Source organism: Dipodomys spectabilis, unplaced genomic scaffold (genome assembly GCF_019054845.1).
Source record: "Dipodomys spectabilis isolate Male_0828 unplaced genomic scaffold, ASM1905484v1 ptg000098l, whole genome shotgun sequence".
NCBI classification, from domain to species: domain Eukaryota; kingdom Metazoa; phylum Chordata; class Mammalia; order Rodentia; family Heteromyidae; genus Dipodomys; species Dipodomys spectabilis.
This window is the reverse complement of record NW_024870775.1, coordinates 5418661-5445123: the sequence shown is the minus strand read 5'-3', so window position 1 is coordinate 5445123 and position 26463 is coordinate 5418661. Positions and strand designations below refer to the sequence as shown.

The window sequence follows — 26463 nt, the reverse complement described above, 5'->3', positions numbered from 1 at the left end:
CACGAATCATGACCACAGAACTTTCGCTAGCTTAGAAACCAGGCTGCCTTGGGCTTACTGTACCATTGCCCCAACAGCTTCCATCTAGGCCTCCATGGTGACTAGATGGGGCAATTAGCCTAGACAGACAGGTGTTTGCTCCCTGGAGGTCTGGTGGTTCTCCCTGGAGACCAGGGTACTCTTTCCCCAGTGGCCAGCAACTACCCAGATCCCACATTACAGTCATGGACATGCCCACAGCCAGTTTTCTTCTTTTATTGGGAAGGGGACATGGAGTGGGCAGCAGTGTGACAACCCCTGGCCAGACCCATGATGATCCCGGCCAGAGTGACCAGCGCCACAGTGGCCAGGCCTAAGCCCAGCGCCATGGAGGGAAGAGCAGGAGAGGTGGAACCCTCCACACCGTAGTCTCCAGTCTTCCCCAGGAAGATCAGCGGCCCCAAAGTGACATCAGCCTCATCTGTCACTGTGGAGGGAACAGGACACATGAATGGGACACAGGAAGGTCACTTGGTTTTAAAAAGGAAAAAAATAGTCCCAGAGCCAGGAGTTCATGCCTATAATCCAAGCTACTCAGGAAGCGGAGGTCTCAGAATTGAAGCTCAAAGCCAGCCTGGGCAGATAGATCTGTGAGACTTTTCTCCAATGAGAAAAATCCAGAAGTAGTGTGGCTCAAATAGTAGAGCATTAGCTAAGGGCTAGTGCCCAGCCGAGTTTAAGCCCCAGTTCTAACATCAACACACACACACCCATACGTTAGGTAAACACTACTGAGCCACACTCCAATGGTAGATAGCTCAATATGGAGCCCAGACTGGCCCCAAAGCCTGTCCTTAAGCTTCCTAAATGCTGGGGTTTTAAATGTGACCACCACACCCAGCTTGGAAAGTTGTGATTCCCTCAGCAGGAATTCAGTTATGGTTCTTCTGTAGGTCCATTCTCCTATGCTTTGTCAAGGACAGCAGACAGACCGCCCCCTCTCCTGGGGAAGAGATACAGACCCTCCAGATTGAAATGTGTGTGCCAGTCCTGACTTGAACCCAGGTCCAGAGTGCTGTCCCTTAGTGTTTTTGCTCAAAGATGATGCTCTACCACTTGAGCCACAGCTCTATTTATGGCTTTTTTGGTGATGAATTGGGGATTAAGAGTCTCAGATTTCCCTGCCTGGGTATCTGTCAACTGCCATGCTCAGATCTCAAGCCTCCTGAACAGCTAGGATTACAGGTGTGAGCCACTGGCACCTAGCTTCAACATTTCTATTACATTCATTAAGTATACTCCCTTGGTAAACAGCCTTAAGGAGACACAAAAGGAAGGAATGGCACTCTAAATAACAGCAAGTGCCCTGGAACCAGAGAAAGGAAGGCAGTCAATAGCGCAGTGTGTGACCTACTGTGTCTGCGCTTCCTGGAAGCCACGTCGGGTGCCTGGGTCCACCTATGGTTCATGCCTCTGGATTGGTCTGGCCTGCTACAATTACCAGTGTCACAGCATTTGCAGATGTCTGCGGCACCCTCTACTGGTGACCAGCTGAAAGGAAAAGATAGGAAGCTTAGTGTTACAAATAAATCCTCTCAGAATGGACTCCACCCGGAAGGCTCTGTTCCCCTCACCTGTTGGCAGACTTGTTGAAAGAACAGGCTTTGTTCATTGGATCTGGGGCTTGGTTGGCTGGAGCAACCTTTAGGTGGCAGGTGATGTATATCTGAAAGAAATTAGCTGTCAGGGGTCTGAGTTCTAGGCTGTGCCAATAAGCCACTGTGGTACTGAGGACTGAACCCTACGCTTCATGCTTGTGCATTTTTGCGTTTAGTTTAAGATCTCAAACATTTGCCCTGGGTCAGGCACCAGTGCCCCACATCTGTAATCCAGGAACCAGCCCCAGCAGAAATGTCAGACTTTTTAATCTCCACTTAACTGGATCCTTATACCTACAACTCTTTAGTTGGATTATAGGCATGTACACCCTTGCCAGGCCAACAAGCTAGTTATCAACTCTTAGCACTTTAGAGCTCCCTCTCCAAGATGATCCAGGAGCTGACCTGCTTTAAAAGTTGGCAGAATAAGTCAGAAAACTTCTCAGCCTACACTGGAGCCATCATCTTTGTGGGCTTTTTTTTTTTTTTTTTTGGTCATGGGCTTGAACTCAGGGTACTCTCCCTGAGCTCTTTTGCTCAAGGCTAGCATTCTACCACTTTAATCAGCTCCACTTCTTGTTTTCTGGTGGCTAATTGGAGATAAGAGTCTCAGGGACTTTCCTGCCCAGGATTGGCCTTGAACCATGATCCTCAAATCTCAGCCCCCTGAATAGGATGACAGGTGTGAGCCACCAGGGCCCAGAATCTTTGTGGTTCTTTCCCAGACTTTCTCAGTCTTTTGGGAATGCTCAGCTCTGAGCCCTAAAATCTGCCTCCCTGCTGTCCCCTCCCCTGCTCCCGGTGACCAATGTGGATGATAATCTTTCTAGCAGGCTAAGACCACTTACCACTTGACTAGCTCACAAATTCTTCAGTGATGTAGTTGCTGGGGACATGGGCCTGTCCCTTTTTGACAGATGTTTCCTACTAATTCCTCTAAAGTTTCTACTTGAGATGTTGTGGGTAGCTTTCCTGAGCTTCAATATCTCCTTGGCATATGTTGGATTTTTTGGACTGGTACTGGGGATTGAACCCAGGACCTAGACACTGTCCCTTAGATTTTTCAGTCAAGGTTATCTTGACTGCTTGAGACACTTCTAATCGCAGCTTTTTTGGTGGCTAATTGGAGACTAAAGAGTATGTGGGCCGGGTGCCTGTAATTTCAGGAGACTGAAATCTGAGGATTGCGGTTCAAAGCCAGCCTCAGCAGGAAAGTCAGTGAGACTCTATCTTCAGTAAACCACCAAAAAACTGGAAGTGGCGCTGTGGCTCAAGTGGTAGAATGCTCTCCTTGAGCTGAAGAGCTGAGGGACAACACTCAGGCCCAGAGTTCAAGCCCCTTGACCGACAAAAAAAGTCTTACAGACTTTCCTGCCTGGACTAGCTTTGAACTGCAATGCTCAGATCTTAACTTCTTGAGTAGGTAGGGGTACAGGTGTGAGCCACTGGCGCCCAACTTGGCATATGCTTTTTCTACCTGTATGTCCCTGATAAGCTGGGTTCCCTGCCTCACTGGCCCACCCTCCACCTCTGGGAAATGCTGCTTGACCCTGATTTATCAAGATGAGCTCCTGCTGGGCTGAATGGCTTGAAATCAACCATCTGCATGATTTTTATTTTTTTTGGTCGGTCGTGGGACCAACTGAACTCTGGGCCTGGGCACTGTCCCTCAGCTCTTCAGCTCAAGGCTAGTGCTCTACCACTTGAGCCACAGTGCCACTTCCAGCTTTTTCTGCTTATGTGGTGCTGAGGAAATGAACCCAGGGCCTCATGCATGCAAGGCAAGCACTCTACCACTGAGCCACCTTCCCAGCCCCTGCATGATTCTTAATACCTTCCACAGAGCACCTGGGGTCAGAGCACCAGGTCAGTTTGGCCTGGTCCATCTCAGAGTTCCCCCAGACAGAGCTTGTTGACATCTCCTGGTTCATCAGTAGAAGGCATGGAGATCCTTCCACCTTCTAGCCTTGAGCCTTGATTGCCCCCTAGTGGCCAAGTGCACCAGCAGAAAAACCATTTCAGAACTGAAGCCCTGGAATTCAGCCTGAGTTTCCCTTACTTCCTGCAACCTATCCATGCATCTGTTCTAAAAACAAGAGCAAGGCCTTCCTGGAGATCCTTTAGAGTTACTCTTCCAGGAAGGGAACAACTTTCTGTACTTAGCTTTCTCCTGGCACGTTCTCCTGATTCTAATTGGGAAGGTCCCAAAGTGGTTTTCCCCATAGTTTTGTGTGTGCCCCAGTCCTGGGGCTTGAACTCAGGACCCGGGAACTGTCCTTGAGGTTTTTCACTCTAGGCTAATGCTCTACCACTTGAGCTATACCTCCACTTCTGACTTTTTGCTGGTTAATTGGAGACAAGAAAGGGTCTTACAGACTTTCCTGCCCAGGCTGGCTTAAAATTACAATCCTCAGATCTCTTCCTCTTACCCATGTGTTAGAGGAGTTTGGGCCTTGTTAACTATGGCTTCATTGCTTAGAAGGCCTAAGGACAGAGCTAAATGTTATTTTTTTATCCTTAAACTTTTTTGTGAAAATACCATACAACATGGTCTCCCTGATAAGTGGATGCTAAATCCAAAATGTTAGGTGATACGACAAAATTAACAGGACTTAAGAAACAAAGAACTTCCACTCATCTGGTCGAACCACTACTAAATAACCCCATGCGGCTGATCACATGTATGGTGTATATGTGTACACCGTTATATGTTATAGACCGTGATAGACAATTTGCTCCAGGGAAGTTAGAATGAACTTGTGACTTTAAATGAGCATCATTATTCCACAATACTGTGAAATTTGGGAAATTATGTAATCACTTAATCATAATTTAAAAAAAAAAGAACCTCGGGGAAGGTAGGGAGGGAAGGGATGGTAGGGGGAAAACAATGGAGGGGGTAATAATGCTCAATAGAAAGTGTACTCATTACCTCACTCATGTAACTGTAATCCTCTGTATAGTATCTTTACAATTAAAAAAAAAGAAAATACCATACAGAGGGATTACAATTACATAGGCAAGATAGTGAGTACATTTATTATCAAGCATTGTTGCCTCCTCCTTTGTTTCCCCTTCCCATCCCTTCCCCTCTCCACCCCCCACCCCCAATCTAAATGTTATTTAAGGAGAGCTCTAAGGACAATTAACCCTGACCCAGAATCCAGCAGTATTCCAGGTTATTTGAGTCATGATGTTACCGTGTTCCTGGAGTCGTTGGCAAAGTGGAACACATCTACGGTGAACTGGAGAATCTCAGGGCCAGGTCTGGGGACTTGAAATGAAGAGGAGCCACCAAAGACACCATCCACCAAGCAGCTGGGAAGGCAACGGGTGGGGAGGGAGGGTGGAGAATTGGGTTAAAAGGCTAGGGACAGAGGCTACCTGGCTGTCTATAGTGAAAAGCTCCCTGGAAAAGGGGCCAGGCCTCACCCATGGAAGCCCACGAGGACGTGGAAAGGGGAGGAGCTCCAGTCTGGTGTAGCAGTGGCCACGCAATAGTCCACAAACAATTGCAGGGGGAAATGGCTGCTCGTATGAACTTCTGCCTGGAGATGGGCCACCTCGCCCAGGTAGAAGGTGGGGGACGGCTTCTCAGCGCTCCAGTTTGCTGGGGAACAAAGCTAGGAATTAAAGAGACTGATAGGGGAGCCGGCGGCCCTCACCTCCCCCATTCTCTCAACTCCCAACTTACCCTGCATCACCCGCAAAGAGAACATCAGCCTCTCCTCCGAGGACACTGTGGTCCAGAAGGGCACCCAGGTGGGCAAGATGCCATGACTGCTCACATTGCCTTGCCTAAGAGAAAAGCCAGGGGACACCTCAGCTAGGCCCACAGTATTGGGGGGGGTCCCCTTGTTTCTGTAGTTCTAGGGATTGAACCAGATGCCAGCTCAGTGCTCTACCCCTTGAGCTCCACCCCCCAGCCCAGGTATCCTTTCTACCCCCTTTAGTCTTCAACCATGGCCACATGAACTAAGAAAGCACTAGAAGCCTGAGGCTGACCCTTAACCCTCCTGAATTTCTTCACCTGAGGGCAGCCCAGCCATTCCAACTGGGAAGCCATGTGGCTCCAGGAATGGAGACAAGAATAACCTGAAACCACAAGCTTAGTCTGGAGACTAAGCGAGATCTGTTCCCTGTGAACCTTGCCCTGGAGGTATAGGCATCGGGTTTACTGCACATGGTATGGAGAGAAGAGTTATAGTCAGGTTATCCTCCAGACATGGAGGATTTTTTTTCCTTTGTTGCCCAGGTTCTGGTCTGAACTCCTAGGCTCAAGCAATTCTATCTCAGCTTCCTGAGTAACTAGAACTACAGGCGTGTACCACCAGGTCTGGCCTCAGCCTTTAGCCTCATCTCCAGTTAACTCACTTTGTTTGCTTTGTTAACAGAGATAAGAGTCTCAATGGACTTTCCTGTCTGGGCTCCTCAAACCCCAATCCTCAGATCTCAGCCTCCTGGGTAGCTAGGAGTACAGGCGTGAGCCACTGGCACCTGGCTTTGATAGAGGGCCAGTGCTGGCCTATTCTGGTCTGGAGGCAGTGGGGGGCGGGGGGGGGGAAGGAAGGGTATCTTTGGTATGGGATAATGATTCAGCTCGACCCCAGAATCCCCCACCACCATGTGAGCTGAGGGCCATTAACTATGGCTCCCTAGAGTCAAGGATCACACCCACCCGTCCTGCAGAGAACTGACCGGGGGTAGCGGCACTTGATGGGGACCTGCGCTCGGCTGGTCCTCAGGATGGACAGGTTTCCCACGGGGCTGGGATCGTGCAGCAGGAAAGTGCTGTACACCAGAGCATCATCTGTCACCTGAAGAAAGGCGACAGTTAACTGCTATTGCCCTCACCTGCAGCTTCAGGCTTCATCCAGGCCCATGGTGGGCAGGAGGTGGGGGTGCTTACAGTTCACCAGGAAAAGAACAAAGCTTTGAAACTCCAACCTGCCCTGTTGCTGGCTGGTAAGGAAGGGCTGAGCAGGTGTCTTTGCCTGTTGGCCTCTTCCATTTCTTTCAGTCCTGAGGCTGGAACTCTGGGCCTCAAGCTCTTACTTGGCTTTGTTGTGTAAGGCTAGTGCTCTACACAACTCGGCTTCCATGGTTTAATCAGAAATAAGTGGCTCAGGGACTTTTCTGCCCTGGGCTGGCATCAAATCACAATCCTCAGGTCTCAGCCTCCTGAGTAGCTAGGATTACAGGTGTGAGCTACTGGCGCCTGGCTCCCCAACCCAAGTTCTGCCCACCCCACCCCCCTGCCAATCTCCAACCCTACTGGTAGCTACTTCCCACATCTTCCCCTCTGAAACAGGAAGTCCCCCCAAGACAAGCACCCCTCCCCCAACCTGTATGCTGTTGCCACATTCATGCAGTCCAGCTTCGAATCTGACCACTTCACTGTCCAGGGAGACCAGGGGCTGACAGCCCTCAGGGCCCAGGCTGAGGTCAGCGGGCTGCACCAGCTTTCCTGTACCAAAAAGGTCTCTGCTGACCGTCACCACCATCTGAGCCTCCAGACATTCCACCGCCACGGGCTCAGGGGACCCAGGCTGGGAAAGCAAGACGGGGTAGGAGCAGCACCGCTCTGTGCCTCCCCAGAGCAGGAGGCAAAGCAAGAGCCCGTAGCTCAGCCCCATAGTACCGACAGGATAGCTCAGACAGAGGAGAAAGAAGCCAGCAGCCTGCTGTCTTATACCCCAGGGCAGGCAGGGGGTGGGGCACTCTTCCACCTGGGCCCCTAGCTACATTCTGGCTGGTGGAGGGGGGGGCAAGTGGCCCCCAGTGGAGCCCATCACCAGCCACACCTGGGGAACTTCATGCACCTGCAGGCCCTCAGCCCTCTCCCAAACCCACAATGAGAATCTGCTAGGTGGCTTCAGAGACCTCCAAGGTGATTTGGATTCACAGTAAAGTTTATAGGGGAAGCCTGATAGGTCCTAAATGTTCACCCCTTTCCTGTATACATTTGGGGCAGGACAGCCCCCAAATGTATACAGGGATGCTCACAGCCTAGCCAGGGAGCTAATAGCTCTCACCTGTCTGTGGGGTGACACAGAAAGATGCCAGGATTCAATCTGGGATGGCAGGGAGTTCACGCTAATGCAGCAGGAGGCAGCAATTAAGAAGCAAGGGATTGTGTGGCCCCTGCCCAATTATAAGGACCACTTGAATACTCCATAGGTCATATGGCTCAATTCCTGCAAGTCAGATTCAAATTAAACTTAATGAATTCAGTTTTTGTTTCATTTCTTGGGGGCAGTACCAGGGTTTGAGCTTAGGGTCTCAGGCTTGCTTGGCTTGCTTCTGTTCATGGCTGGTGCTCTACCACTTAAGCCATACCTCCAGCTCAGCTTTTTGCTGGTTATTTTGCAGATGGAGTCTGGAAGACTTTTCTTCACTTGCCAGCTTTGCATTCTTCAGATTTTAGCCTCCTGAGGAGCTAGCATTACAGGAATGAGTAATTGGCACTTGGAGCATGCGCTCTCCCTTCCTCCCTCTCTCCTTCTCCCTCTCTATATTTTTTGTAACAGCACTGGTGCTTGCACTCAGGGCCTCTCACCTCCAAACTCCAAACAGCTTTTCCTCTCAGGCTGGTGCTCTACTATTTGAGCCATACCTCCAATTCTGGCTTTTTGCTGGTTAACTGAGATAAGTCTCATAGCTTTGGCTGCCCAGGCTAGCTTTGAACTTTGATCCTTTGATCCCTGTGTAGCTAGGATGACAGATATGAGCACCCATCGTACCCAGTTTATTTATTTTTGAGATAGGGCCTTATTATGTAGACCAAGTTGGTCTCAAACTCACCATCCTCATGTCTTAGCCTCCCAAGCACTGAGATTAGATTTTTACCTCCACACCAGCCACACTTGGCTTTATGTGTGTGACATTGGGGATCAACTGCAGGACCCTGGGCTAACTTTGGTTTCAGTACAAATATCCAGAGATAAAGGCTTCTGTTGAATACATCAGAGGGACAAATGGCTCCATGGAGCACTTGAACTGGAGGAAGGAGGAGGGGAGGTTTTCTCAGGCAGAGGCTTGTGTGTGACCCAGGCACGGACAGGCACTGACCATCCTGGGAGATGCTCAGATGCTAGGAGTTTCACCTCTGTCCTTGGGGTGAGTTGCTGCTTTGGAGGGGAGGGGCCAGAGTCCAAATTTATCTTCGGACTCCTGGGCACTGTTCTGAGCCTCTTTGTGCTCAAGGCTAGCACTCTACCACTTCAGCCACAGCCCCACTTCTGGCTTTTTCTGTTTATGTGGTACTGAGGAATTGAACCCAGGGCTTCATGCATGCTAGGCAAGCATTCTACCACTAAGCCACGTTCCCAGCCTATCCATAGACTCTTTATCTCCAAGTAACCACCAAAGAGCTGGAACTGAAGGTGTGGCTCAAGTGCCACCAAGGGCATCTAAGCAGATATATGGTCTGGTAAGTTGTGGCTGTGCAGAGGTACTGGGGATACAAGTCAAGAGTTCACTGCAAGCCAGGCGCTGGTGGCTTACAACTGTAATACTAGCTACTCAGAAGGCTAAGATCTGAGAATCACAGTTTGAAGCCAGCCCAGGCAGAAAGGTTCCTGGGAGTAAGACTCTTATCTCCAATTAGCCACTTGAAATCTGGAACTGGAACTGTGGCACAAGTGGTACAGTTCTAGCCTTGAGCACAGAGGCTCAGGGACAGTGCCCAGGCTCTGAGTTCAAGCCCCACAACCAACAAAAATATAAGAGTCTACTACAACAATCCTGGCAGGACTTGTTGAAGGACTGAGCATGGTTGAAGCACTTTCACGTGCCTGCTCTGTTTGGGGCCTGGGTGAAGAAACTCAGGAAGGGTACAATTAAAACGTTAATTATGTTTAATCCCTTTCTCCCTTCCTCCCCCTCTTCCTACCTTAGCTTTCTGAGTGCTGGGATTGCAGCTATGTATGTACCAACATATCCAACTGATAATATTTATTTAATTAGGATTTGTTTTGTTTTTGCTGATCCTGGGGCTTGAACTCAGGACCTGGACACACTCCCTTAGCTTTTTGTTCAAAGGCAGCACTATCACTTGAGCCACAGCGCTACTTCTGGCTTTTTTCTGCTTATGTGGTACTGGAATCAAGCCCAGGGCCTCTTGCATGCTTAGCAACTATTCTACCATGAGATGCTCCTGCCCCAGCCTCCTAAGTGCTGGAGTTACAGACCTGCACTGCCACTACTGGTGTCATTTATTATTATTTATTTGTGTGTATATGCTGAGATCAAACCCAGGGCCTTGCAACTCACTAGTCAAGTACTCTGCCTGCCATTAAGCCACATCCTCAGCCTTGCTTGTGGGCTTTTATTTTAAAACATTGACCCGTTTTGCTCTTGTGAAACAACTGAGACCTTTAAACAAACCAACCAACAAATCAGCTGGCCATTGGTGACTTACACCTGTAATCTTAGCTACCCAGAAGGCTGAGCTCTGAGGATCACAATTCAAAGCCAGCCTAGGCATGAAAGTCCATGAGACTTTTTTTTTCCTAGTGGTGGATCTTGAACTAAGGGCCTAGATGTTGTCTCTGAGCTCTTTTCCTCAAGGCTAGCACTCTACCACTTAAGTCATAACATTACTTCGGGTTTTCTGGTGGCTAATTGGAGATAAAGAGTCTTACAGGCTTTCTGCTGAGGGTGGCTTTGAACCATGATCCTCAGATTTCAGCCTTCTGAGTAGCTAGGTTTATAGGAGTGAACCACCAACATCCAGCTCCATAAAACTTTTTTTTTTGCCAGTCCTAAGGCTTGAACTCAGGGCCTGGGCTCTGTCCCTGAGCCTCACTGTGCTCAAGGCTAGCACTCTACCACTTCAGCCACAGCACCACTTCCAGCTTTTTCTGTTAATGTGGTACTGAGGAATCAAATCCAGGGTTTCCTGCATTCTAGCCAAGCATTCTACCACTAAGCCAATTCCCAGCCTATCCATAGACTCTTATCTTCAATTAACCACCAAAGAGCTGGAACTGGAGGTGTGGCTCTTGTGGTAGCACATCTGCCTTGAGCAAAAAAGCTAAAGAAGTACTCAGGGCCCTAAGTTCAAGTCCCAGTATTGGTCCATGAGAAAATACTAGGGAGGCTGGGAAGTTGGCTCAGTGGTAGAGTGCATGCCTTGCATGCCAGAGGCCCTGGGTTCAATTCCTCAGCACCACATAAGCAAAAAGAAAAAAGCTGGAAGTGGCGCTGTGGCTCAAGTGGTAGAGCGCTAGCCTTGAGCTGAAGAGCTGAGGAACAGCGCCCAGGCCCAGAGTTCAGGCCCCATGACCGGACTCCAAAAAAGGAAAAAAGAAAAAGAAAATACTAGGAGCTGGGGGATGAGGTTTGGTGGTAGATCACTTGCATAGCCTGTGCAAGGCCTTAGGTTCAATTCCTGTGCAGGAGAAAGAAGGGAAGGAAGGAAGGAAGGGAGGGAGGGAGGGAGGGAGGGAGGGAGGGAGGAAGGGGAGGGAGGGAGAAGATAGGAAATGCTGGGATGGTGAGGGCCACCCCTCCTGGAACACCTCCCAACCCCCAGGTGAGACGAGGTCAGAGATGAGGTGCGTTCCACCAATATCAGGGCTGTCCCAGTAGATCAACCAGGCCTCCTTAGAAAGGATGGAGACAAGGGCTGGAAAGGTGGCTCAGCAGTAGTGTGTTTGCCTTGAATGCATGAGGCCCTGGGTTCGATTCCTCAGCACCACATAAGCAGAAAAAGCCAGAAGTAGCATTGTGGCTCAAGTGGTAGAGCACTAGCCTTGAACTGAAGAGCTCAGGGACAGCGCCCAGACCTAGAGTTCAGGCTCCACGACAAAAAAAGAAAGAAAAGAAAGAAAAACAAAAGAAACAAGAAGGGCACTCAGCCTGTAATCCTATCTACTCAGGAGGCTGAGATGTGAGGATCGCTGTTCAAAGCCAGCCGGAACAGGAAAGTCTGTGAGACTCTTATCTCCAATAAACCACTCAGAAAATGGGAAGTGGCGCTGTGGCTCAAGTGGTAGTGCACTTGCCTTGAGCTGAAGAGCTGAGCTGAAGAGCTGAGGGACAGGGCTCAGGCCCAGGGTTCAAGCCCCACGACCGACCAAAATAAAGAAAGGAAAAGAAAAGGAAAGAAAAAGATGGGTTTTCTGTAGCCTTTTCAAAGGCTTTTCGGTAACCTGAGCCTTGGAGTGAGAAGAGGAAGTTGCCCCGTCCTTGCAAGGCCACGCCCCTCACTGGCTACGCCCCGGGAGACCACGCCCCCGTGGCTCCTCCTCCACCCAGGTGCCCTTCCCCGGGCAGCTCCCGCGGTTCAGGCCACCTCCAAAGCGCTTAAGGTCGTGTGGGGACAGGCTGGGGCCACCAGCCATCTCCATGGACCTTGTCCATGCCCCCCTTCCAGCTTTGGAAAGACACGAAGAGAGGTCTGCATTGATTTACACTTGGGGGGGTCCTTCCCCTCCTAAACTGTCCAGGGTAAGGAGCTTGGATTGACTGGAGAAGAATAGAAGGAGCCCAGAACAATATACCCCCAAGGTATGAATCCTTCACTTTTGCTAGTGTGTGTGTGGGTGTGTGTGGGTGTGTGTGGGTGTGTGTGAGAGAGAGAGAGAGAGAGAGAGAGAGAGAGAGAGAGAGAGGAGAGCGCAGTTTTGTTTCTGGTCAGCAGTAAAGAATTGTCTTTAGGAAGTGACGCTGTGGCTCAAGTGGTAGAGCGCTCACCTTGAGCTGAAGAGCACAGGGACAGTACCCAAGCCCAGAGTTCAAGCCCCACAACCGACAAAAAAAAAAGAATTGTCTTTAGACAATTTAGAGACATGTTTAACTCCCTTCTGTGATTCTACAACAAAAATTTAGTCATTCAACACACATTTCCCAAGGAACTTATTCCAGATACCACTACTAAAGATCTGGTCCTGCCTTTGCCGGTCCACAGTGCAAATGGGGGTGGACAGGAATACCCCCACACTAATAGTGGGCCAGACATTGGGCAAAATCTTTGTTGTTGCTATTGATGTTGTTCCAGTCCTGGGGCTTGAACTCAGGGTGTTTCTGTTCTTTTCACTCAAGTCTGGATGTTCTACCACTTGAGGCACACTCCACTTCTGGTTTTTTTGGGTGATTAATGGGAGATAAGAGTTTCACAGACTTTCCTGCCTAGGCTGGCTTTGAACTGCAGTCCTCAGATCTCAGCTACCTGAGCAGCTAGGATTACAGGCCTGAGCCACCGACTCTCAGTTTGCTTTGAGCAAAATCTTTGTTAAACATTAACAACAGTGGTTTTTAGGAGGCAAGAGCATGGCTAAACTCATTTTATAGAGACGAGTGGGATCTGGAAAGTTCTATCCACACTGCTTACCAGCCAACAGGTACTTCCAGGAAGGATAGGGATTACCTAGGGATGGTGGGCACAGCTCATCTTAACCAATATTGCCAGAGTAGGAGGCAGGAGCAGGCTGGAAGAATGCACTCAGAGTGAGGATGTGTGTGTGGGGGGGTATCTTTAAGGCCCCTGGAGAGCTCTGGGGAGCATTGGGACTTGAAGTGGGGAGCACTTGGCTTGAAGTTCATGAAAGACAGTCTCATGATCTTTCTCCTGCTCCTGGGCTGCAGTAAGGGCACCTGAGGATTTCTGGAAGATTCTTTGGAAGCTGTCTGTCTCCCTGTTCCCAGGATAGGCACTGGTCAAGCCTGGGGGTGCAGTGCCCCAAATGCCTTTAGCCACAGGTGGCGTGGGAGGTAGACAACTGTGTCTCCCCACCAGCAGAGAGGGGCCTGAGCTTGTTTCCCTCCTTCTCAACAGTTCTCCATTCCCATCGCCCAGCTGTCCCCGGTCCAGGCAGAGAGACAAAAGGGGTTTGTTCCACTGGCCCCCATGAATGGAGTGTTGAAAATCTCATGTCTGCAGCCAGATAGACTTTCACTCCCCACTCCAATCCTGACTGCCAGTATGCCAAGGTGAAGGAAAAGCCAGGGTAAATGGGAGCTGTGGGTGAGGAGAGATCCTCCTAGGAGGGACATGGTGCCTGGGTACCTCCCTCTTCATCCGTGCCACCCAGCCCATCCGCCTGCTATGTCTGTGCTCAGAGGGACTTAGAGGCAGCTACATGCCCCTCCCACATACCCACACCTCCCCCAGAAGCCCCTGCAGCCAGCTGGGCCTCTCATTGGTATTTGTGTCTGTCCTTTTGCGGTGCTGAGTCTTATGAGTCACATCAGCTTCAGGACCAGCCTCCATTCCATCTGACCCCCAACCAACCAGTCCATCAAAGGAATACCCAGTATCACCCTCCTCTCAAGTCTGAAAGGAAAGGGGATGGGGGAAAGGGGTATGGATGGGGCAGGCACTGAAATGCTGATTGTGTTTTCTGTTTATTTTTTGTGCCTGTCCCAGAGCTTGAACTCAGGAGCTGGGCCCTGTCACTGAGCCGTTTTTGCTCAAAGTTAGCACTCTAACATTTGCGCCACTGTGCCACTTCTGGCTTTTGGCTGGTTAATTGGAGATAAGAGTCTCATGGACTTACCTGCCCAGGCTGACTTCAAACTGGGAGCCTCAGATTTCAGCCTCCAGAATAACTAGGATTATAAGAGAGAGCCACTAGCACCTGGCCAAAAAAAATTTTTTTTAAAATCTTGGGATTGAGAGTGTGACTCAGTGGCAGAGTACCTAACATATGAGAAGCAAAAAGAGCTCAGGGACAGCGCCCAGGCCCTGAGTTCAAGCCTCATGACCAAAGCAATAAACATAAGTAAAGTCACTATGTGTCACTATAAGCTGGCACCCACAATCCCAGACATTTGGGAGATACAAATTGGAAGGACCAAGGTTTGAGGCCAGGATGGCAAAAAGTTATCAATACTCTGTCTCAACAAACAAATCAGGCATGCAGCCCTGGAGGATAAAATGAGCCCTTGTCCAGGCCATGGCTGTACCCAGCCTGTTTGACTTTATCTCCAACCTATCACCTTCACTGTGTCTACACTCCAGCAAAACCTAACCTCTCCTTCCTTCCTCCCTCCCTTCCTTTCTTTCCTTCCTTCTTCCCATGGTGCTGGGGGATGGAGCCCTGTAAGTTCTCAGCCACAGAGCCACATCCATCCATCCTCCCATCACCCATAGCAACCAGCTGTGGTCCTGCCCTTGCTTCCACTAGGAATGTCAGCCCAAGTAGGAATATCCTTTTCCCCTGAAGCTGACCCTCTCACTGGAAGTAAATGGTGGCCATCTTGAATTCCAGATGTTCCAGCTGTGACTTTTTCCCAGCCTCTTGATGGGACCACTTGAAAGACCATCCACCAGCTGGGTGCAGCAGGAAGCTGAAATGTCCTTCGGTCCACAGCTGGATGAGAGGAGTGGAGGGTGGAGGCCTGGGAATGAGAGCGCTGCCCCTCCACCTCTGCCACCTCTTCCCCTCTCTCCAGCTCTGTCCTTCCTCTTCTTCCTGCCACTGGGTGAGTGCTTCCAGCCAGCCCCTACCACTTCTCTTTCTGGCTCTGTTTCCCCAGTTGTCCAAGGATGGACAGAGGCAGGGCAGGAGAGAGGGTGTGAATGAAGTGGATCCTGACAGTCTTTCCAGCTCAAAAAGAGCTTCAGTTTGAGCCAGGCACCGGTGGCTCACGCCTGTAATCCTAGCTACTCAGGAGGCTGAGATCTGAGAATCGTGGTTCAAAGCCAGCCCGGGCAGGAAAGACCGTGAGACTCCTATCTCCAATAAACCACTAGAAAACCGGAAGTGGCGCTGTAGCTCAAGTGGTAGAGCTCTCGCCTTGAGCTGAAGAGCTGAGGGACAGCGCCCAGGCCCAGAGTTCAAGCCCCACGACCGACAAAAAAAAAAAAAAAAAAAAAAAGAAAGAGCTTCAGTTTGAGACGTGGACCACTCAGCCCGAGTGGTAACAACTAAGAGCTGGCAGTCAACAGTCACTGGAAACAGTGAAGGAGGGAAAGGGATGGGCTCACCATCCATGCTGGAAATGCAGCTGGGAGAATCAATGACATTAGATGACTGAAAGCCAGATGAGGTATTGCTTATCTGTAATCCTGGCTCCTTGGGAGGCAGAGGCAGGAGGATCACAAATCCCTGAGATTATCCCCAGAGTCACAAGGAATAAACAAAATAAGGCTAGTCAGAAGATACTAGAAGGCTTTGTGGAGAGAACTCAGTGGTTGAGCTTGCCACAATCTTTAAGGGACATAGCCATAGAGTTAGACAGGCAGGACTACATCTCAGGCAAGCATATTTGGGGGTGGCCTGTGGAGACTAATGGAATAGTCCCAGAAAGAGGTGATAAGGCTTTGGAAAAGCAGGAGTCCAAGAGGAGGGGATGATGGAGGAGTGGGGAAAGAGGATGATGGAGGGAGGAGCGGAGGAGGGGATGATGGAGAAGGAGACTGAAGAGGGGATGATGGAGGAGGGAGAGGGGTGGGAATAATGGATGGGGGAGAAGGAGGAGGTAGATTGAAGAGGGGACCAAGGCAGGGATGATGGAGTAGGGAGAGGGGGGGATGACAGAGTGATAGAAGAATGGACCAAGGTGGGGATGATAGAGAAGGGAGAAGACCATGTTCTGGGGGCTAGGCAGCCAGAGGATGCTCTTCCTCACTGTTTCAGCCAGTGCCCTCCAGACCAGTCTACTGCCCTTTCCAGGTAGGTACCACCCCTCCCTTCCTTGACCTCACCTACCCCAGGTATTCAGAACCTCAGGCAGAAGACCTGGGGTGCTAACCTGCTCCCAGAGAGTCTAGATGCCTCTATGTCTAGCATTTCCCAGCCTCCCAGTCTCACAAGAGGGATGGACCCCAAAGTGGGCACCCTGTAGCTTGGGCCCCTGCTCCCCGCTGGTGGCCAGCTGGACCCTCTTTGCAGAGCTGAGGCTGGTGGGGGGCCCGAGCCGCTGTCGGGGGCGCCTGGAGGTCCTGCATGGAGGTTCTTGGGGCAGCGTCTGCGACGACGATTGGGATGTGGTGGATGCCAATGTGGTGTGCCGTCAGCTGGGCTGTGGCCTGGCACTGCCCGTGCCTCGCCCCCTCGCCTTCGGCCAGGGCCGGGGCCCCATCCTTCTGGACAACGTGGAGTGCCGCGGGCAGGAAGCTGCGCTGAGCGAGTGTGGCAGCCGAGGCTGGGGCATCCACAATTGTTTCCACTATGAAGACGTGGCCGTCCTGTGCGATGGTGAGCCAAGGGCTGGGGCCCATTAGGATAAGGCATCAGGGCTGTTGGCTAGTCAGAGGAAGGGACTTCCTGGTGTTCAACATGTTCCATGAAGACAGAGCTAGAAGCTACTACTTTGGCTGGTGCCAATGCGAAGTGCCCAGGCTGGGTCCCCTAGCTTCTTGTTCTGGCTCATTGTGCAACCATGGACAGAAAGAAAACTAGTCAGGCGCTGGTGGCTCATGCCTGTCATCCTAGCTACTGAGGAGGCTGAGATCTGAGGATCTCGGTTCAAGGACAGTCCAAACAGAAGAGTCCATAAGACTCATCTCCAATAACCAGGAAAAATAATCGTTGTAGTCACAGTGGCCAAATGTGGGCATAGAAGTGGTTCTAGTTTTCAAGCTTGCAGCATTCATAACAACATAATCATATCCCCATCCTAGAGTTTCTGATTCTACAGGTCTGGATCAGGGCCTAAGATTTTGCCTTTCTTTCTTTTTTTTTTTGCCAGTCCTGGGGCTTGAACTCAGGGCCTGGGCACTGTCCCTGAGCTTCTTTTTCTTTTCTTTTCTTTTTATTTGTTTATTTATTTATGTTAGTCATGGGGCTTGAACTCTGGTCTTGGGTGCTATGCCTCAGCTCTTCAGCTCAAGGCCAGTGCTCTACCACTTGAGCCACAGTGCCACTTCCGGTTTTCTAGTGGTTTATTGGAGATAAGAGTCTCACAGTCTCCGTGGGAAGGTGGCTCAGTGGTAGAGTGCTTGCCTAGCATGCATGAGGCCTTGGGTTTGATTCCTCAGCACCACATACACAGAAAAAGCTGAAAGTGACACTGTGGCTCAAGTGGTAGATTGCTAGCCTTGAGCTGAAGAGCTGAGGGACAGGGCTCAGGCCCAGAGTTCAAGCCCCACAACAGACAAGAAAAAAAACCAGAGTCTCACAGTCTTTCATGCCCGGGCTAGCTTTGAACCGTGATCCTTATATCTCAGCCTCCTGAGTAGCTAGGATTACAAGTATGAGCCACCGGCGCCCAGCTGTCCCTGAGTTTCTTTTGCTCAAGGCTAGCGCTCTACCATTTGAGCCACAGTGTCACTTTTTCTGTTTATGTGGTACTGAGGAATTGAACCCAGGGCTTCATGAATGCTAGGCAAGCATTCTACCACTAAGCCACATTCCCACCCCAGTTTTTGGCTTTTTTTTTTTTTGCCGGTCATAGGGCCTGAACTCTGGATCTGGGTGCTGTCCCTCAGCTCTTCAGCTCAAGGCTAGCATTCTATCACTGGAGCCACAGCACCACTTCCAGCTTTTTCTGCTTATGTGGTGCTGAGGAATGGAACCCAGGGCTTCATGCATGCAAGGCAAGCACTCTAAAATTAAGCCATATTACCAGCCCAGTGAGACTCTTCTCTCCAATTTACCACCTAAAAACTAGAGGTCTATGGCTCAAAGAGGTACAGCACTAGCCTTGAGCAAAAACAAACTCAGGGACAACACTCAGGTTCTGAGTTCAAGCCCCACAATTGAAAAAAAAAAAAAAAAAAGAGTTTAGAAGCCAGGTGTGGTGGTGCATACCTGTAATCCCAGCTCTTTGGAGGCTAAAGTAGGAAGGTCTCAGGTTTCAGGCCAGCTTGGGCTACATAGCAACAACTTGTCTCACTAAAACAAAACAAAACAAAACAAAAGGATTTTGGTGGCCCTTTCTGCTATCATATTCCTCCCTGGGTTCTTCTGGGTTCTTGGCTTTGACCAGTCATGTGAAGAGAGAGACTGGAGTCAGGCTCCTTAGAAGTGACCACGCCCCTCATTTGCATGAAGAGGATGGAGAATCAATCAAAAGATCCTGTATCCTTCCTCCCACCCTGCTTCCTCCTCAGAATTCTTGTCCACCCAGCCGCCAATGAGGAAGGCATTAACCAGTAGCACGCCCACTACAGCTCCTCAGAACGGGAAAGGTAAGAAAGAGTAGTGTGTGACACTACCTAGGTTTTTATGAGTCTCCCACACTTTAGGGGGTGAGAACAGATTACAAATTGAAGACTAGACAGAATAAGCAAGGTGTGATGGTGTGTGTGTGGTGAGTGTGTGGTGGTGGTGGTAATAATCCAATGGGAGAATAGGAAATGCAAGGTCCTTTTTCTGAGGAACAGTTAAGGGACAGTTAAGGCAAAGGAAACCAGCAAAGTAAAGAATATCCCAACCTTCCCTGAACGAGAACTTAGCCTGGTGCTGTTGGTTTATGCTTACAAGCCTAATGACTCAGGAGGCTGAGATCTGAGATCCGATCAAAGCCAGCCTGGGCAGGAAAGTCTGTGAGGCCCTTATCTCCAATTAACCACCAAAATGCAAAAAGTGGTGTTGTGGCTCAAGTTGTAGAGTGCCAGCCTTGAAGGAAAAAGCTCAGGGATAGTGCCCAGGCCGAGTTCAAGCCCCAGGACTCTCACACTCCATCCCTCCTTTCCTCCTCCCCCCCCCCACACACATACACATTAAGGAGGGCTTCAGGGAGGGGAAAGGTTTTCATTGGGCAGAAGTAAGTGAGCAAGCAGAGCAGGGGCAAGAACTGGTTTTAGGCTGGCAGGGCTGGGGTGAGGAGGGCTGGGTTTAGGCAGAGGTAAAAAGCCTTGAGATCCCTCAAACCACACTCCTTCCCCTGGCCTGAGGAGGCTCAGCTGTGGGTGAGGGGCGATCAGCAGCCCCCGCCCCCACCCCACCCGAGTTCTGAGTCCTGGAGCACAGGACCGCATGCATGGGCATGGCCTAGGCACCCAGGCTGGAGTGGGAGGCAGATCCCGGTGGGATGGGACCCTTGCTCTCTGCCTGCCTTCACCAGGGGAGGGCAGCGTTCGCCTAGTGGGGGGCGCCGGCCCATGCCAGGGAAGAGTGGAGATCCTGCACGGCGGCCTGTGGGGCACCGTGTGTGATGACGACTGGGGACTGCCGGATGCCGCCGTGGTCTGCCGCCAGCTGGGCTGCGGGGCGGCCTTGGCTGCCACCACCAACGCCTTCTTCGGCTACGGCACGGGGCACATCCTGCTGGACAACGTGCACTGTGAGGGTGGTGAGCCCCGCCTGGCTGCCTGCCTGAGCCTGGGCTGGGGCGTGCACAACTGTGGCCACCACGAGGATGCAGGCGCGCTCTGTGCAGGTGCCTGGCAGGGGGTGGGGAGTGGGTGGGAGGGGGGGTGGGAGGGTGGGGGGGTCAGAGGGGCGTGGTCTGGAATGGGGCCGGAGGCGGGGCTACCCTCTGGCTTTCCAAGGATGATTCCAGAATTGCTTCTGCCATCACAGTCATGCGCTACAGTGCACCTAAGAATATCCCAGAATTTGTGACCCACTCCATACATACATAACAATATTACAGCATGTCTGTGACAGCCCTGTATAAACGATGACGTGCACGTACCCGAAGCACAAACATTGTTATCACCAAAGCAGGGCAGTCCTGATTGGATCCCTGCTTGGGTTGAGCCCCCAGCCCTGGAAGGAAAATCTATCCATTCCTTCTGGGAGAGAGCCTTCTTTCTTCTTCAACAGCCCATGGTTGACTAGGAATCTGAATCTCAACCTCTGACCTTCCTCTCTCCTCCCCAAATCTAGTCCTGGGCCCTCCAACTCTCACAGCACTGTCACCCTCAGCCACAAGAGAGGACTGGGCCTGGCACACAGCGCCAGCAGGTAAAGAGACCACCTTGGAATGGGAGGAGCAAGGTGGGTAAAGGTGGAAACTGGGAAGGCTTTCTCAGGAAAAGACTTAATAGGCCCTGGCTTTGTATCAGCTGATAGAGGTGGGTAAGAGCCCAGAGCAGATAGAACAAGGATCAAATCCAGGGCTCTGCAAAATTCAGCCTGGTGTGAGGTGGTAGTAAGGGATTTTTTTCAAAGCACTTCAGGGGCTGGGAAGGTGGCTTAGGGGTAGAATGCTTGTCTTGCATGTATAAGGCCCTCAGCACCACATAAGCAGAAAAAGCCAGAAGTGGTGCTGTGGCTCAAGTGGTAGAGCGCTAGCCTTGAGCTGAAGAGCTGAGGGACAGCACCCAAGCCCAGAGTTCAGGCCCCATGACTGACCAAAAAAAAAAAAAAAAGCACTTTAGTAAAATGTGACACTGGTGCTATGGGTGGGAATTGAGAGGCCTTCCTTGTGAGAGGACTAAAATGATGATGAGTCAAAGTTAGAGGTACTTTTGGAATTAGGCTGAGGCTGTCACTTGGATTAAAATTAGGATAGGGCTGGGAAAGTGGCTTAGTGGTAGAGTGCTTGCCTAGCATGTATGAAGCTGTGGGTTTGATTCCTCAGTACCACATAAACAGAAAAGGCTGGAAGTGGTGCTGTGGCTCAAGTGGTGAAGTGCTAGCCTTGAACAAAAGAGGCTCAGGGACAATGCCCAAGACTTGAGTTCAAGCTCCAGGACTGGCAAAACATAAATAAATAAAAAATATTCCCTGGAACTAGGATTTAGTGACTGCAGAATTGAGGGTGAAATCGGGGCTGGGAAGGTGGCTTAGTGGTAGAGTGCTTGCCTCGCATGCATGAGGCCCTGGGTTCAATTCCTCAGCACCACATAAACAGAAAAAGCTGGAAGTGGCGTTGTGGCTCAAGTGGTAGAGTGTTGGCCTTGAGCTGAAGAATTCAGGGACAGTGCCCAGGCCCAGAGTTCAGACCCTACAGCAGACAAAAAAAAAAAAAGAATTGAGGGTGAAAGCCGGGTCTGGTGGCTCACTCCTGTAATCCTAGCTCCTCAGGAGGCTGAGATATGAGGATCACGGCTCAAAGCCAGCCCAGGCAGGAAAGTCTGTGAGACTCTTTTTTTTTTTTTTGGTCATGGGGCTTGAACTCTGGGCCTGGGCACTGTCCCTCAACTCTTCAGCTCAAGATAGGAGACTCCTATCTCTAGTAAACCACTAGAAAACCGGAAGTGGTGCTATAGCTCAAGTGGTAGAGCGCTTGCCTTGAGCTGAAGAGTGTAGGGATAGTGCCCAAGCCCAGAGTTCAAGTCCCATAACCGACCCCCCCAAAAAAATTGAGGGTGAAGGTACAGGGGAGGTATAGGTAAGGGTATTCCAACACAGGTCTCCTGGGCTCTGCTGCAGAACAGATGGCTCCCTTGAGACTTTTCATTGTTTCAGAAGATGGTGTGAGTGGTTCAGGCCTGTCATTGTAGCTACTCAGGAAACTGAACTCTGAGGATCACAGTTCAAAGACAGACTAGGGCTGCCCATGCCAGTGGCTCAAGCCTATAATCCTAGCTACTCAGGAGGCTGAAGTCAGTCCGGGCAGGAAAGCCCATGAGACTCATCTCCAATTAACCACTAGAAAATCAGAAGTGGTGCTGTGGCTCAAGCGGTAGAGTGCTTGCCTTGAGCTGAAGAGCTCAGACACAGCACTCAGGCCCAAGGAAAAAAAAAAGCCTCGGGAAGAAAGTTTATGAGACTTCTTATCTCCAGTTAACCAACCAGACAGCCAGAAATGGAAGTGTGGTCCAGGCGATAGAATGCCAGGCTTGAGTGAAAAAGCTAAGATGCACACACACTAGGATAATGCCAGGAATTAGGAATTAGGCTGAGGTGTGATACAGGCCTGGAACAGTTAGAAGTACTCCAGTAGAGATCCCCTGGTCCCGCTACAGGATGGATGACCTCCTGGTGACCTTCAGTCAACCTAGATTTTCCCTTCTCTGCAGCTACCCGTGTTGGTGCCCAGCCTTCAGGGGAAACCGCACTGCTGACCACAGCCACCTGGGCCTCGGGGAAAAAAAGTAAGTGGGGGATTCCGTGGAGAGGGAGGGTGGTGGGTGGGCAGGGGGGCCCAGGCGCCACCTGGGAGCAGGCCACCCCAGCCCAGCCGCTCTGGCCCCGGGCATGTGCGCCCCACAGGCGGGCGGCTGCGGCTGGTGGGCGGCCCAGGCCCGTGCCGCGGCCGCGTGGAGGTGCTGTACGCCGGGGCCTGGGGCACCGTGTGCGACGATGACTGGGACTTCTTGGATGCGCGGGTGGCCTGCCGCGAGGCGGGCTGCGGGCCCGCGCTGGGCGCCACTGGCCTCGGTCACTTCGGCTATGGCCGTGGTCCAGTGCTGCTGGACAACGTGGGCTGCACGGGCACCGAGGCCCGCCTGAGCGACTGCTTCCACCTGGGCTGGGGCCAGCACAACTGCGGTCACCACGAGGACGCGGGGGCGCTCTGCGCAGGTGAGGCTGCGGCCGGCCCCGGGGCAGGCGGGCCTGGGAAAGGCGGGCCGGGAGGGGGTGGGGTCTGATGACAGATGGGCGTGGCTGTGCGTCAGCACGCTCCGCCGGGTAGGTGGACGTAGATCTGGAGAGTGGGCGGGGCTCTGCTGCACTGCAGCGGGAGTGTTGGGCCGAAAGCAGCCGCCAGCGGTCGCTGTGTTCAGCGGCTGCACAGCTGGGGTGGGGCTTGAAGGGCGTTCTTTCCGCAGTGGGAGAGTAGGGTGCGGCTCTAGGGCGGGGACCCTGCGGCAAGGCACGGCGGGGCGGGTGACCCCCAGACTTGGGGAGGGCCCAGACCTGAGAGCGAAGGGCAGGGCCGCTTGCTTCCTGCTGAAGTTCTAGTAAGAAATGGGAAGCTAGCGGGGATCAGAGTCTGTCAAATGCTTCTGGTTCCTTGATGGATGCGTGAAAACCCTCATTTCAGGGATTATGCCTAGGAAGCCTTGGCCACAGGGGGACCTGCCTTTGATCCCCAGGGACAAATTAATACAACCCTCATTTCTCCTGGCAAGGTGGGCTGGTTCTCTAGGGTCCCATGGAGTCTTTTCCAGCCCTGCGATGGGCTTCCCTGGGGAGGAGAGGAGGGGCCTCCAAATGACATTTTCTCTTTGATGAGCCAGGTCCAGAGGACCTGGGACTGCAAGCCCAACAGGATGGCTCTGAGACCACCCGGGTGCCCACTCCTCGGCCTAGGGACGGTAGGTGCCCACACCCACCTGAAAGTTAGGTGGAACCATCAGGCTAGGATGGGTCTGGTTAGATCACATCCTGAGTTATAGCAGCTCAGCAGATTTGTGGCATGTCCTGAAACTCTGGTACTTTTGTATTGGCCTCAGGTCTCATTAAGAGGGACCTCATTAAGAGGTCCAGGAAGAAGGAAAGGAGACTTAAAGTAATCTAAAAGTTTTTATAGCTGAGGTCAAAATGGAGGAAGAGGGTTCCTGTTCTGAGGAAAGCAATGAAATAATTTGGAATTTTGGATCAAGGTTCAGCTAGGCCAAGCTGGGCAAAAGTTGGTGAGGTCCCATTTCAATCATTAAGCCACATAGGGTGATATGTAGCTGTAGATCCTAGCTACACAAGGGGCCTAGATGGGAGTGTTTGGGAGGCCTGCTTGCAGAACCTACCTGAACAATAAGTGAAAAAGGGGCATGCTCAAATGGCAGAGCACCTGCTGAACAAATATTGACCCTGAGTTCAAACCCCAGTATCTACCCATCTCCCCCCAAAAAAGAATTCAGAATTCAGCTCAGAGAATCCAGAGGATAAAAAAGGAAGTCCAGCCGGGCGCTGGTGGCTCACGCCTGTAATCCTAGCTACTCAGGAGGCTGAGATCTGAGGATCGCGGTTCAAAGCCAGCCCGGGCAGGAGAGACCGTGAGACTCCTATCTCCAATAAACCACCAGAAAACCGGAAGTGGTGCTGTAGCTCAAGTGGTAGAGCGCTCGCCCTGAGCTGAAGAGCTAAAGGACAGCGCCCAGGCCCAGAGTTCAAGCCCCACGACCGACAAAAAAAAAAAAAAAGGAAGTCCAGTGACTTACAAGGGACATACTAGGACCTTCAGGGTCTCCAAACATCTAGCCTGGGCTAAGGCCCTGGGATGGTGATCAGAGACCTAGAGACCACTCAGCATGTTTTGGTTTCTTCTTCCTCCTCTTCCTCCTCCTCCTCCTCCTCCTCCTCCTCCTCTTCCTCCTCCTCCTCCTCCTCCTCCTCCTCCTCTTCTCTTCCTCCTCCTCTTCTCCTCCTCTTCTCCTCCTCTTCTCCTCCTCCTCCTCCTCCTCCTTCTCCTCCTCTTCCTCCTCCTCCTCCTCCTCCTCCTCCTCCTCCTCTTTCTCTTCCTCCTCAGTGCCATTTCTAATTTTCTGGTGATTAATTGGAGCTAAGGGTCTCACAGAGTTTCCTGCCTGGGCTGGCTTTGAACCAAGATCCTCAAATCTCAGCCTCCTGAGTAGCTAGGATTAAAGGCATGAGCCACCAGTGCCCGGCTCTTTTTCTTCTTTCTTTTTGTGCTCAGGGCCTTGGTGTTGTCCCTTAACTTTTGCTCACAGCCAGTGCTCTACCACTTGAGCCACAGCTCCTCCACTTCTGGCTTTTTGGTGGTTAATTGGCGATGAGAGTCTCATGGAATTTCCTTCCTGGGTTAGCTTCAAACTGTAATCCTCAGATCTCAGCCTCACAAGTAGCTAGGATTACAGACTTGAGCCAAAGTCTCCTGGCTGAGTTTGTGTCCTGAGTCTCCCTGGCCCATGTTGCTGCCTATCCTAATATAATATCATTTATCTGTCCATGGAGAGGGGGGCGGGGTCTTCAACGGGCAGTCCTGTGTCACCCACCACCACCCTTTCCCTCCTCCAACCACCCTTTACCTGCTCTAGCATAGCGGTGCCTGGCACAAATCAGTCCCTTTTAACCCCAGGCTTTGTCTCTATACAGGACATCTGCGTCTGGCCGGTGGCACCCACCGATGCGAGGGGCGTGTAGAGCTCTTTCTAGGGCAGCGGTGGGGTACTGTCTGTGATGATGCTTGGGACCTACGGGCAGCCAGTGTCCTGTGCCGCCAGCTGGGCTGTGGCCAGGCCCTGGCAGCCCTGGGTGAGGCACACTTTGGGCCAGGCCGAGGCCCCATCCTCCTGGACAATGTCAAGTGCCGCGGAGATGAGAGCACCCTGCTTCTGTGTTCTCACATCCGTTGGGATGTCCACAATTGTGACCACAGCGAGGACGCCAGCGTCCTGTGCCAGCCATCATGACCCCATCAACTCTGGAGTCCGCCTCTCTTCAGGGAGCCTGCTCCTCCTCCAGGAAGCCCCCTGTGACTTCTCCCCTTCACTTTGCCCATCCCTTCCCATGTCTGGAAGACAGGCTGTACCCCTATCCGTGTATTGACTATTTTCAGCCCAATGCAACGAAAGTGCTCATGTAATTCTCAGCTCAAACAAACAATAGGAGAAAGAGTACTCACCCTAACTCCTCTTTGCTGAGATTTCTCTTCTAAGCACCCTGAACCTGCCTTCCTCTATCTAGATCCAGATGGCTCAGGGGCTATCTATAAATGGGGTATGTTCCCTTTTTCCCTGACTTGAGATTCTCCAAGAAGAGGAGAGGCAGGAACTCATTTTTTAGACTCACAGGGGCTGAAGAACCTGGGTCATTGCCACACTGCTCAGTGAGGGCCTGGATTCTGATGGTGCTCAGCTGGACAAGGGGCTGACGGGTGCAAAGCCGGGACAGTGGCTCCTCCCCGCAGCTGGCCCCACCTCTCCAATTTACCCTGCCCCTAGCATGGAGCCTCCCATTTGCAAAGATGCCTGGGGAGGTGGGGGGAACGGGGAGGCTGTAGCCACCCCTTCATAGGTGCCAATTCAATAAAGCATTGTTCCCCTGTCTTTTAACAGAGCTCCTTGTTTGAGTAGCTGTGCATGATTTGGGGAAGCAAGAAAGACTCCAAGCAGAACACTCAGGAGGAAGCC

The 26463-nt window shown here is 51.5% G+C and overlaps 2 protein-coding genes across 2 annotated transcripts; one reads left to right on the top strand and one right to left on the bottom strand.

Annotated features, from left to right (window-relative positions):
* Positions 1-254: 254 nt before the first annotated feature.
* On the bottom strand, positions 255-7273 carry Zp3 (zona pellucida glycoprotein 3). The gene is made up of 8 exons (XM_042687046.1): positions 6983-7273; positions 6336-6454; positions 5332-5435; positions 5070-5247; positions 4838-4955; positions 1614-1705; positions 1394-1530; positions 255-466 (listed from the first exon to the last, which is right to left on the bottom strand). The coding sequence occupies exons 1-8, from the start codon at positions 7271-7273 to the stop codon at positions 255-257; spliced, it is 1251 nt and encodes a 416-aa protein (XP_042542980.1).
* Positions 7274-11931: 4658 nt separating this feature from the next.
* Positions 11932-25933, top strand: Ssc4d (scavenger receptor cysteine rich family member with 4 domains). The gene is made up of 11 exons (XM_042686876.1): positions 11932-12152; positions 14855-15068; positions 16226-16261; positions 16481-16786; positions 18643-18720; positions 19599-19913; positions 20366-20443; positions 22447-22521; positions 22640-22951; positions 23611-23688; positions 25427-25933. Exons 2-11 carry the CDS (start codon positions 14888-14890, stop codon positions 25741-25743), a joined length of 1776 nt encoding a protein of 591 aa, XP_042542810.1. The 5' UTR covers positions 11932-12152; positions 14855-14887; the 3' UTR covers positions 25744-25933.
* Positions 25934-26463: the final 530 nt, after the last annotated feature.